At 42.1% G+C, this 14,084-nt stretch overlaps 1 protein-coding gene across 3 annotated transcripts in view; it reads right to left on the reverse strand.

Moving 5' to 3' along the window:
• Positions 1–14,084, reverse strand: part of LOC311239197 (lysine-specific demethylase 4A-like) — a 174,437-nt gene that overhangs the window by 136,737 nt on the left and 23,616 nt on the right. For all 3 annotated transcript variants that reach the window (XM_084327484.1, XM_084327485.1, XM_084327486.1), the window contains one exon: positions 11,958–12,119. In XM_084327484.1, the coding sequence (XP_084183610.1) occupies positions 11,958–12,098 (141 nt within the window). In that variant the 5' untranslated portion in view covers positions 12,099–12,119. The remainder of the gene's footprint in view (positions 1–11,957; positions 12,120–14,084) is intronic.

Raw genomic sequence — 14,084 nt, forward strand, 5'->3', positions numbered from 1 at the left:
ATCAATGAAATACGTTGCGCGCTCAGCGCTGTGGAATGAAGGAAATGCGCATCGGGATCAGATTTGGATGTTCTTTGGAGTTGTGTTACAAATGGAACGGTCTTTCCCCGCGGAACACAAGTTACTTAACGTTACACAGGTTGCGCTATGCAGATGCTTAGCTTGCTAACGTTAAGATAGCAGTGTAATGCTTGATGAAAGCAGAGCGCTCCGTCTGTGTTCGCATCCTCTCAAGTGCCTGTAACACGCAGCGGGCCCCGCCTCCCTCCTCCTTGGAACAAACATTCCACCCAAAAACTGAATTTCAGTCCAGTTTCAATCTGAACTATTAACAGCGGAGCTGTTTTGTAATCTTCACAATCACTCGTCTGTCTCGCACACTGCAAGTAAATGATTTTTCCGGTTTGCACACACATATTATTAGGGGCAAATACGAGGGAAATGCTCGCACTGTAGAGCATATATATAATTATATATATAATTAGTAAACTGTCAGGGCTTTTTTTGCCCCCCTTAACTGATTTTCGAGGGCATTTGGTCAATTTTCGAGGGCATTTTGCCCCAAGCCCCCGTTAATTTCGAACCCTGACTTGTGTACTCATGTTTTTGTGTAGTATAGTTGCAATATTCCAAAATAATATATATATATTTTTGTATAAGCTGGAAAATACCGCAAATCCATAGCCTGAAGGGACATGGGCCTGAAGGGACATTAACGTGTGTTGTCGGGCCTTACAAATACATTTGATTTTGATTTGATTATCAATAAGGTAGGATATCTGGAACACACAAACACACTATTTTTTTAAATCACATGCCATGAAACTCTGGGACCTGGCTGAATTTAAGACTGCACAAATCATGTTTAAAGCACGAAACAATTCACTCCCGGGTAACATCCAAAAATTCTGTTATAGAGAGGGGGGGGTTACAATTTAGAGGAGAGTCTAACTTCAAGAAACAGGCTGTTCATTCAACAATGTATGTATATTTCAGTTTCTGGAGTGAATATGAGTTGCATAAGATAATAGAGTGTGAAGGTATACTGAATACTGTCTATCTGTATGTAATGTATGTCATATGTTATGATGAATTGAAAATCGGGGACCCTGATGTAAACAAGACGAAAGTCTTTCTCTGGTCTGCATCCCCTTAACAATTGTGTGTATTGAGCCGTACTGTATTGTACCCATTCTGCAATCTGTTAATAAAGTTTTCAATCAATCAATCAATCAATCAAGGGGGTAGGAATACAAACGTTTACACTTCATTCTATACTCCTGCTTGTTTGTTTTTTAATCTGTTTATTACTTGTTTTTTATTATTATTCATTTTCAATTTATGTTCAAAATAAATAAACACATTCATTCAAGATATTGTGTGAGCAAAAGTAGTATAGTTAATTTACTCCCTCGAGTCTGGCCCCGCGCGGATCTCGCAGCTGTGCCCGCACAGTGAAATACTCCAATTCAGCCATTGGCAATTCAGCCATTGGCAATTCAGCCATTGGGTGGGTGGCGCTGCTGAGAGGCCCTCACAGCGCGGCCGTCAAGACTGCGGCCCTGAGAGCGCCGCTGGCTCTGCGGCTCTGCAGCTGCATGCTTCTCCGGGGTGATAATCTGGCAAGCCATGTAAAAAGTCGCACGCCTGACATATCGGCATGTAACTCGAGAACCGAGGCACGGATTTTGACGATTCAGATGGCATTCGAACGACAACGAATAGCGCTTTAATTCGGTAATTAATATGTTCGGCGAAAAATGCAGTCCCGAGCCTTTAGATGCTCGCAAAGGGCCGTGAAACTGAAAAACAATGAAACCCCGGACATTTCCATGAATTTATAACCCCCCCCCCGGACGCCCCGGACAGGGCGTGAAAAGAGGACATGTCCGGGCAAAAGAGGACGTTTGGTCAGCCTACTGTACTACCTGCTGTCTTGCTGCTGTCTCTCTCTGTGAGCTTGATTAGCTCACGTTAGCTAGCGTTAGCTCCGCGGCTAACCCTGAACTAAATCAATGACTAGGTTCTAAAGCATTTAGAGTAGTTTTCACTGCAGATAGAAGCAGCCAAACAGCGGGAGAATTTCGGGAGCATATGACCAAAACCCAGTTAGGAACCATCGATTCCCATCCCTATTACTAACTTTACTTTTCTTCATAGCTAAATCAGCCAGTCTATCAGAGTGAGTGCTCAGTTGATTTTCCCCGCTGATCATACCCGAGTGCTCAGCGTCATCACTAGGGATGGGTACCGAATTCGGTACTTTTGAGGTACCGAACCGAAACACGTCGGTACTACAGAGTATCGAATTTTTTTTTAAACTTTTTTCTAGGTAGGTAAATTAAATTTCTTGAGACTAAAGTACCGAAAAAAGGTACCGTTGGGTACCGGTATCGATTCACAGGTACCGGTACAAATGTGAAAGGTACCCATCCCTAGTCATCACACGCCTTGGATCATTTAGGAGTGAAATGCGAATGCAAGGCTTGAAATCACTACTCGCAAGCGCGCCCCCAAATATTATTTACCAATCGCAACGGCCAATTAAAGGGGCAATTTGCGACAATCTCGTCGCAGTGTACAGCCCTGCCTAGTGTATAGACATATACACTGGTAATCACAATGGCGATACGATTTATTCTTTTTGGAATACCTTCTGGCTTAGGTAAGGTATATTCTATGTCTATTTTACCAAACCTGAAACTAGGGCTGGGCGATAAAACAATAACGATAACTATCGCAATCAATTATTTCCTCAAAATAAACATGAAACGTGGTCGCAAAGTTTCGATATATCGATTTTCCAAGCTTGGATATGAGCACACGCACTAACAACCAATCAGTGAAGGAGATGGCGGACAGCGGAAGGAGACCCGCGCTGCACCTCTGGGTAGAGAGGTAGGACTCAAGTAATAAACAAGGCTGGCTAGGATAATTAGCTTGCACGGCGCTATTTTATAGTTTACGTGCCGAGTGGGTGTGTGGCGTGAATTCTGAGGCCACGGTTATAGTAGTGTGGGGTATACGGTGGACGTTGTTGCAATGTATTGGGGCGGAACAGAGTATTTTAGCGTGATATTTAGTACATTGGAAACATGGCTGGCTAGGATAATTAGCTTGCACGGCGCTATTTTATAGTTTGGCTGGCTAGGATAATTAGCTTGCACGGCACTATTTTATAGTTTACGTGCCGAGTGGGTGTGTGGCGTGAATTCTGAGGCCACGGTTATAGTAGTGTGGGGTATATGGTGGACGTCGTTGCAATGTATTGGGGCGGAACCGAGTATTTTAGCGTGATATTTAGTACATTGGAATTAAACATGGCTGGCTAGGATAATTAGCTTGCACGGCGCTATTTTATAGTTTGGCTGGCTAGGATAATTAGCTTGCACGGCGCTATTTTATAGTTTACGTGCCGAGTGGGTGTGTGGCGTGAATTCTGAGGCCACGGTTATAGTAGTGTGGGGTATACGGTGGACGTCATTGCAATGTATTGGGGCGGAACGGAGTATTTTAGGGTCATATTTAGTACATTGTCATGGGATACACTGCTTGCTCTGGCTAACTGCTAACGTGCGCGGACTGATGACGACATCAACTCGAGACATTCGCAGCAGCAAAACAAGTCTATTAACACTTTGGCTGCCTAAGGTTAAATTCATGATATACCATAGATTGCCAGCGCTATTTGTCTATGGAGAAAGTCCCCTTCTTTGCAGGGCTATAACTTTTTAAATTCTATTGCTACATTGCCATTATTAGGGCCCATTCAAAGTCCTATATGTATTGTTCATTGTGTAGCAACGTTAAACTTTTTCATTCACATATTCATAGTAAAGTATGGTCTAATGTATAAGTATGTTTTCATCTCTTTCTGCAGCTTTCTCCAGAACGTGATATATAGCCCCAAATGCATTATATTGATGATGAAATACAGTTTGATGGCAATCAGCGCGATAAAAAAAATTCCAACTAGACGTACTTCTAGAAGTTACTACACGTCATCTGATGTTGACCGGATGGGCGAGGGGGCGTTTATAATTCCGTGGGCAGCGTTATACCAATCATCTAATGTGGGTCAAATGTTGATAATAGCAGTTAGTATCGAAGACGGTAACATTACACGCTGAAACTCACCCCAGTCTCCGCGCGCCGTTGGGCGATCATCGTCGAATAGAAATCTTATCATTATGGGATATATTTTTACCCGGTCCATCTCCAGCTTGTATAATGGTATATACGTCCAAATCATGTTGTTTATCGAGTTATTGCCAATCGATCACCGTGTAGCGTGACGAGCCAGAGTCCCATGAACTATAGCGAGCGCCCGGAAGTACTACGGTCGTCATGACAACCTCTATTCAACATCCTGTTTGGCGTTTGCGCCGATCGGCCACCAGATGGCGCTCCTGAACCGCCAGAGAGCTCAGTGGGTCCTGCTGGTGGATCTCAGGCCAGCGGAGGGGACATATGAATCCGATCGCAGATTTTTGAAATATTGATATAAGGACGACGTAACGCGTCCTCCGGCAACTTTAGCATGGCCAGCAAAGACGTCTAAAGACGGGTCCCGGCACTCAAAGTGTTAATAGCCCGTCTGTAACTGAGGGGTACAATTCCCTGACTGTATTTATAAGTATGGTATCATTAAACCACTACTGTCTTATGTACATTACTACTGGCCATACAGTACACAGGTATATGATGAGAACACCTCCACAATGACACGGTTCCACACAAAACTGGGTTTAAGAATATTTATTAGCAGCAATAATAGTATATATAACAATACTTTACTTAGGGTGCGCTTATAAGGCAAAATAATGTGCGTAAGCAAATCAATAACGTATGTCCATTCTCATATTACGCAGGAGATAATGAATACAACCCGAATATTAGGAATTATATCTATGGTACTCTAATAAGGCAGCGGGAGATACTGGTAGGGTCCCTCCGGTTGTAGGCCAGCAAGGGGGGAGGATTTGTCGGTAACGAAAGTCTGGATCAACGGGGACTCAATAAGCTCCTGCTACGGGAGACGGTACACTACTCCCTTGATCAGCAGACTAAAGCAGCAGCTATTCTCCGGTATGCGGTGCAGCATGGAAGAAAGCTAGCCAGCCTCGGGCGTCCTAGAGGCGGGCTCGACGATGCTCCTCACAGGGTAAATCCCACACAATTGTGGGTGTAGACGATTCTCCACTCCATCAATTACAGGACCAAAGCAAATATAATCCGGCCGAAAAGGGCTCTGTAGTCGTCGGGTAGGTTATCCAGTGCAGGGTTCGAAATTAACGGGGGCTTGGGGCAAAATGCCCTCGAAAATTGACCAAATGCCCTTGAAAATCAGTTAAGGGGGGCAAAAAAAGCCCCCCGACAGTTTACTAATTATATATATAATTATATATATGCTCTACAGTGCGAGCATTTCCCTCGTATTGCCCCTAATAATATGTGTGTGTGCAAACCGGAAAAATCATTTACTTGCAGTGTGCGAGACAGACGAGTGATTGTGAAGATTACAAAACAGCTCCGCTGTTAATAGTTCAGATTGAAACTGGACTGAAATTCAGTTTTTGGGTGGAATGTTTGTTCCAAGGAGGAGGGAGGCGGGGGCCCGCTGCGTGTTACAGGCACTTGAGAGGTGCTGCGAACACAGAGAGAGCGCTCTGCTCTCATCAAGCATTACACTGCTATCTTAACGTTAGCAAGCTAAGCATCTGCATAGCGCGACCTGTGTAACGTTAAGTAACTTGTGTTCGGCGGGGAAAGACCATTCCATTTGTAACACAACTCCAAAAGAATAACATCCAAATCCGATCCCGATGCGCATTTCCTTCATTCCACAGCGCTGAGCGCGCAACGTATTTCATTGATCGATCTGGCCAGAGCCTATACTCACAAACGTTGCGTGTGTGGGGGTTTTCATCAATTTGAAACAAGCCTCTTGACTGTTGGAATTAGGGATGTTAAAAATAAAATATCTAATAATATTATTCAATATTAGACATTCATTGATCCAGAGGCAACCGGTTATTATATCAAGACAACAACACAACTTGCCCTCACTCAGGGACAATAATATTTAATCTATTTAGATAGAGTATGTATGTATTATTTACAGATAATTGAAGGTACCTCAAAACATGAAACCAAGCCATGATGTCACACATCGTGTGCGTGTGTGTGTGTTACTTGAACAATTGTCACTGTGCTCCTAAATTTCTGTGTGCTCCTAAATTTGTATTTAGATTTTATTTATTAACATTTTATTTAGGAGCACATGTGCTCCTTGGGAAAAAGGTTAGCGTAGAGCCCTATATATGGAGACATTAACATTACGTTATCAAACATAGGGACGAAGACTGTAAAAAAAAGTGTCAAGAATGTTTTATAATCTTTATGTTAATTTTCATTATAAAAATGTTGTGCCCCCGAAATACAAAAAAAGCCCCCGAAAAGCAATTAAGGGGGGCAAAAAAAGCCCTTGAAAAAAAATGTTAATTTCTAACCCTGATCCAGTGTACATAATCCACACGGTCCTCGTCTAGGGCTCCTCGGATGAAGGCGCCAGGTTAAGCTGCCCAGCCTGGATAAGCACACTAGCTGGTGCGAGGAAGCGTTGGTGATGCTGGTCACTGTAGAACGGTAGCCGCACGATACACTATACATAAATAGACTATTACTGAATGAATAGAAGAGGTCGAACTCGACGGTACAGAGTTAAACTCTGATACTTCAGTTATCAATTCGCACGCGGTCTCAATGCTCTATTTGGGGCCAAACGGGCCCTACTTCACCGCACGTTGTATCGTGGGTGAGGCTTCACTTGGGTAACTCGAACTAGGTTAACTAACTGCTGTATTCACCTGCGCCGTATTTATACGTTAGGCGAACAAACTAGTACCAGCCCTATTCCTGTCTCGTATCCTTGCGCAGAGCCGTTCATGCCCAGGCATGTCTTCGGCGGTGACTTTGAACCAGACCCTGGGGGTATGGCAGTGGCGCCTAAGGGACCGCTGTCCAATAGGAGAACGAAATATTATGGTCTGTACTAGGTTAAAGGGATATTCCGTGTATATGTACAAAGAATACACAAGGGATATCAGACGATATACAAATAGTATACATGGGATCTCAAGCAATAAATATATATATTCGGTTTAATCTGACCCTTTGTAACACCGTCCATCGGCGCCGGGCATAAGAAGTTAATTAAACTTAACAGACATTATATCGACGATAATTATCGATATAGAGTTATATGAAAATAATTTTATAATTTTATCGTGATAACGTTTTTGGCCATATCGCCCAGCCCTACCTGAAACATGTTTTTCTAACGATCACAGTTTTGCGTTTTACCGGACATAAAACATGCTCGTCAAACACGATCACAGTTGAGTTAAAACGACCCCCCTTGCTGATTTTGTGAAGGTATATACCTTTGATTTGGGAGTATTTGGGGTTTCAGGGGATCAACCAGAATGGTTTGGGTTTATTGCATATAACGCGTTTTATCTCGCGATCTATGGAAAAAGACTGGATTATCTTGGAAATGCGCGATGTTTAGCGTGTAATAAACTACAAACTACAGTGTGTAGAAACAAACTATTTTTTTCCATGTTGGACTACAAGTAGTGTCTGTCAAATGAGCCACACCATTGTCTCCACACCTATAATACAGAACACACACAGCTCTGCAAACATCGTGAAACATCCCGAAAATGACAATTTTAAGCTGGCATGAAGCGGCAGAGATGGGGCCAGTTTATGGCGCTGAATGAGTTAACCTGTTAATCTGTAGACCGTTTTCGCCTAAAGGTACATGTCTAAGTAAATGGAAGATTGCTCCACTTCTGCAAGGTCAATTTGCATGTTCTTGGTATCTAGGAAAATCTAGGGACCTGGGGGTATGTATTTCCAGTGTCAGAAATATTGTGTCTGTTACTAGGCTGAGTAAATTGTAATGAAGAAAAGGAGAATATAAATTATGATTTATGATTTTTGCATCTATGATAAAAAATGTATACGGGTAGGAGAAAATGCTCACTGAGCTCATTCCAAAATTCAGCCGCCCGCCTCCTCACTAACACCCGGTCCCGCGAACACATCACTCCTGTCCTCCACTCCCTCCACTGGCTCCCGATCAAACACCGCATTAACTTTAAAACACTACTCCTCACCTTCAAAGCCCTCCACAGCCTGGCCCCCCCCTACCTGACTGATCTCCTTCTCCCCTACCGCCCAACCCGTTCCCTCCGGTCCTCCTCCACTGCCTCCCTCACTGTCCCGACATCCAAGCTTAAAAACTTCGGAGATCGGGCCTTCTCTCGCACTGCACCCCGACTCTGGAACTCCCTCCCCCAGTCCATCAGAGACTCCCCTACACTCTCCACCTTCAAAGCTCGCCTCAAAACCCACCTGTTCTCCCTTGCCTTCAACCCCCCCCACCCCTAAACCCCCCCCTCCCCTCCAACCTGATCGATATGTCTCTAGTCTTTTTTTTGTGCCATCAGGCTGTCTCCCCCGTTCCCCCCATGGTCTCATGTTCCTCTGTTTTTGTTTCTTTGTTGTTTTGTTTTGTTTCTTTGCTTTCGCCTCTTTGTTTGTACCCCTGCTCCCGACTACTGTCAGCGACTTCGGGTTATTGAGAAGCGCTATATAAATTAAATGAATTATTATTATTATTATTCACCACCTTATTGAGATCATGTGTACAAAAAATCTAAGCAAATGAATAAAGAGAAGATGATTAAACAGAAGGATTTGTAGATACAGTAATTAATGATAATCGATTTTAATTATAAATTAATATTTCACCTTGAACTTGACCTTGACCTTATTATGGCCAAATCATACATCTATGGATAGGGTAAATGCTCCTCTTTCCAATGGCAGGGTTGAATCTGGATTTAGTCATTTCCTTGCGGTTTTTACGATAATTAGCATTTTCGATAAATCGTATAAAACATCGGTAAAATAAAAATATACACTTTGACTACTGTTTTTGATAGGGTTATGGTCTTTACTCTTTGCTAAAAAAATATATATTTAAAAACATTAACCCCTTAACATCCAAGGGCCCACATGTGGACGATTCTTTGCCGACCTCTAGTGGCTCGGTGTGCATTTCTTTTAATACAATATATAGATAGAATTAAAGCCCTATTTGTTGCCTGTCGATTGCCCTTTCAGGTGACAAAATCCGTTTGGCGGTTCTCGAGTTACATGCCGATATGTGAGGTGAAGTACGCAAAAGTACACATTACCACCCCCGACTCCCGGGGCTCTAGTTCAGTCAATCATTTGGCGATCTCGAAAATCTTTGCACAGGGTTGTAGCCAATGAGTGTGGCTTTCCAATGATACCCCATGATATGATAATTGGGGATCTAATACGGTCTCTATTGATCGATTTATGATAAAGAAAAGCAGGGGGTCCTATAGGGGGACCTTAAGGCTTTTAAGAGGTTAAAAAGGTGACTCAGAATAAAATGTTTGGGTCCGACATTTTCAAGTGATCAGAGGCATAAGTGACAGGTGTGGCCAGCAGGACCGCCTCTCTTTCACCTACATGGGAATGAAAAAACGCATCTTGTGGATATTCAACATGGGTTGGACTTCCTCCTTCTAGACTTGTTTAGTGTTTCAATAAAGGAAAGTAGTAGGGCTGTTCTCAACTAAAGACATTCTTAGGCCCCGTTTAGACGGAAACGCTAGCAGGTGAATCCGCAAAAATATTTTTTCGGATGTGCCTTTCGTTTATACGGAAACAGCGTTTTTACGGGGTGAAACCGCAAAAAAGTGAGACTCCTAGAAACGATAGACCTTTGCGCTCTCATCTAAACTGTCAAACCGCATAAAACGATGACGAAAGGGTTGTCACGGCTCTGGTCGCGCGTACTGCTTACATCACAGGCATGCGCCAGTAGCCAAGCGTAAACAAAGGATGTCTGATTCTATCCATGGCGATCACCTGAAGGCTACATTGGCAGTACTTTTAACCCTTTCACTGCCACACGACAGAAGGTTAACCCTTTACTATCACACAACCGGCTGTCGTGTGGCAGTGAAAGGGTTAAATACACAATAATCTGTCCCGCGGCGTGACTGGACCCACTGTCTGTGAGTGACTCTGCTTTGGTCCAATCACATTCCCCATCCACAGTCTGCGAATCAGAGGCAGAGTAGGGTGGGTCTTCACAGCACGTCATGTGACATATGCGCCAATCGTGTGACAGCGGGGCTCCGTCGTTACAGCCTCGTCTGCACGGAGAATTCCACCCCAAAACACTAGTCTAAACGCAAAATTAAAAGTGAAACCGCAAGACGACTTTTGCGGTTTCTGTTCAGACTCTCTCAGTCTAAACGTAGCCTTAGTTTACTACCGGTAATAGTCATAGGATTTGCCTACTAATCGATTTGTTGATTTCATCTGCTAATCTGTGAACATTTTAGTTCCCCACATGCTATGATGGTAAGCATACATGCTATATAGTGCTTACCAGAGATCTGCTTATCATTTTCCAGGAAATAATTCAGCTTGTACATTTATTTGAATAAAGACTAACAAGGTCTTGGTCGACTAAGACCAAACCGAGGGGTGGCCAACCCGCGGCTCACGAGCCGCATGCGGCTCTTTGCCCGTCAATGTGCGGCTCTTCCATCCATAAAAAAAATTATATATAATTATATATAATGTTTTTTTTAACTTTTATGTCGCTCATTCCATAAGGACGTAGAATAAACATTTACAATTTTTTTTAATGGTCCATTTGCATGTTCTTGGTATATGAATCTAGGGACATATATGGATCAGTGTCAGAAATAGTGTGTCTGTTACTAGGCTTGAGTAAATTGTAATGAACCAAAGGAGAATATCAATTCTATTAAAAAAAAATAAGTATCTTTGACTGTGAATAACACCATGCTAAAATTGACCAGACCTGGGAAAATCTAAGCAAATGAATAAAGAGAAGATGATTAAACAGAAGGTTTTGTAGATGCAGTACTGAATTCTGCCATCTTTTTTATAATGTAAATTTCTCCACCATTGTTCATCGTATTGCAACACTGTTTTTTGCAAGACGTTTACAGAAAGGTAGAGAAACTAACTGTGTTCTGTTTTATGGCAATAACGTTCAGGTTTGTGGGAGATAATCCCAAAAAATAGAGAAATAAAAAAGTAAATACAGAAGTCAGATGATTGACGGGGGCTGGTGTGAGCTGGGTAGGGTAGTTTTTCGAAATTCGAAAGCCCAGTCTCTTCCTTCAAAAGACTACACTCACTTTTGGCTGTGCCACTTCCTCCTGTCAATATGCGCCGGTTTCCGACTCAATGCCCTGAGATTTCTATAATCTTATATTTCACTAATAACAGTTAAAATAATTGGTAAACAAACGTAATGCTGAAAATATACACTTTTACTGTATATCTCGGGCTTAAGAGGTTAACCCTGTGAGGCCCAAATTCAAAAGACATTAGCAACTTCAGAGGCCAGAGGGTGGGACATATAAACACATTTACTATCAAATAGCATTGTGAGGCTGAACAACAGGACCAATTGACTATACATGTGCTTAATATTTTTTTAAATAAACATAATTTTTTTTAAATGGCTAAAAGTGATTTTGTAATTTTGCAACCGTGGGTCTCACAGGGTACTTTTAACCCTGTGAGGCCCAAATAAAAGACATTAGCAACTTCAGAGGCCAGAGGGTGAGACCTATAAACACATGAAGGGTGCCGTGACTGAAAAAAAAGTTGGGAAACGCTGGTATATGGTGTGGCTCTTTGTGGTACCACAGTAATATTTGTGGCTCTTAGTCTCTGACTGGTTGGCCACCCCTGAAATAGACTATGAAGGGGCAGCTCTAGAGGAAAGTAAACGGGGTGTCTTCTCAAATAACAAGTCACCAATGAACACAATATTAGACAGTGATTCTGCTGCTTACTTTAGCCAGGCCCGCCTTGTGAGCACCCTGGGACTCCATGTAGGCAATGTAGCGGCTGAAGTCCTGGAACTCCTCTATGGAGGGGTAAAAGGTCATGAGCCCCCTGGAAGGAGGGTTCTGGGAGCCTGATTCGGACGCCATCCCGAACCTCAGCGGCCGTCCCTGTGGACAAACAGAACTATATTTGAGAAGGGACTCAATCACCAGCCACTCACACCCTCATCTCATGCTACTTATTATATGGACCGATCACAAACCCTTTTATAAAGCCTCAAATGACGGCTTACAATATTTCATGAAAGCAAAGTGTTTTGTTTGTCTAAGATTTAAAAAGGTTTAAACTTTAGAGCACTGACAAAGTTGAACAAAGTGATGTACAAGTCCCACAACATTTAAAAAAAATAATAATTATCATTATAATATATATATATATATTTTTTTACAGTTGATTCCATTTTTATTGCTCAATTCCGCGATTCCGTCCGCGATTCCGTGAACGCGGATTTCATATGGCTCTATACTCTCCACAGCTGCAACTGGGGGGGGCTGAACGATGAGTCAATATAAAGATGTGATAAAGTTTGGAGCACATTTGTTATACCCTTACTCCAAAAAGACATGCTGTAGTGCAGGTGTTGCATCTCTCTGATTGCCACTGAAGACCCTTTTCCCACTGGAACTGCATTGCTAGGAACAGCTTGGGCCAAAGTGTATTGCATTTTCACAGCGGTTTATAGTCTGTTTACAGAGGTGTTTCGCAGCAGCTTTGCATAGGAGTGTGGTCTATAGTAACCAAGCACACCCCCCCCAGACAAACATACGTATGAGAATACTTCTAATCCACAGAGACTCATTATATTATTGTTTGGACAAAGTTGTCCTAGATAGTGTCCCCAACATTATTCCCCTCGCCGTTTGAGCCGAAGATAATGAATGGAAGAAAAAAAAATCTTACATAGTGTGCAGTGATGTTTCAAATAGAGGCATTGCACAGAATGTTTGTGTCTAGTTCTCTTTCCTCCAACATAGCTGCCGCTGTAACAATTGGTGACCACGTTCAAAAGAAAATCGAAACTTCTGTGCAGTGGCAAAAATAATGGTGAAACACTGTAAAGGCATGATATTACTGTTCCACTGTGACTCGTTTACAAGATCCAGTAATAAAACATAAATTTATACATGTATACCGTAATTGTTTCTTCCAACAGCCTCTATTCTAATGGGTCTTTGTTTGGCAAAAGGGTCATTCTCATGAAATCAATGATTTACCATGGCCGTGATCTTTTCTAAATAAAGGTTACCATTTATTTAAGTAAACAAAACATAATATTAAAGATAAAAATGTGCTCTTTGTACAATGAGTTATTTACTCATAATTAATAATTTTTTATATTTTAGTAAATTGTGCTTAAATTCTCATTAGCGCAATGCGTCCACATTGATTTCTTTTGTATTTTATTTTTTTATTATTTTTTAAACAAACACATAAACAAACATGACAACACACGATAAGATATACAAGCATTAGTTGAGAGTGCACATCCAATGAAATCACATTTTAGTTAATTGTCATATATAGGATATACCCTTAATACCTGTTATCTAAAAACCTACACACATATGCTCCAGCACGTACCCCCCCCTCCCGGATAATCCATCCATTTTCCCTCGCTCCTAACCAGACATTACCATTAAGGATGCCCCGATCACGTTTTTTGCCACCGATACCGATCACCGATCGTCTTGAGCCATATCGGCCGATACCGATCCGATACCGATCGTTTTTGATTAATAAAAAAAAAAAAAAAATTATATATATATATATATATTTTTTTATAAAATATATATATTATATAATTAGACTTGTAGTTGTATTATCTGCGAGACAACGCCACCACGCAACAAGTCAAAATGCTCGCTATCTCCACTGTCTGTGTGTATACTCTGCTTTGATCAAATCACATTCGGCTCTGCAGATTTACCCTAGGCTCTGCAGATATACCCTACTCCCTCAGCTATCCCCGTTAGTGACTGCGACGCAAGCCGGGCTTCGAATATGCATCGAATGAGTGTTATAAGACATTGATATCAGGAGCTGTCTGTAGCTACTGCTAGCCGGAAATATAA

Source organism: Notolepis coatsorum (genome assembly GCF_963971535.1).
Source record: "Notolepis coatsorum genome assembly, chromosome: 13".
Lineage (NCBI taxonomy): Eukaryota > Metazoa > Chordata > Actinopteri > Aulopiformes > Paralepididae > Notolepis > Notolepis coatsorum.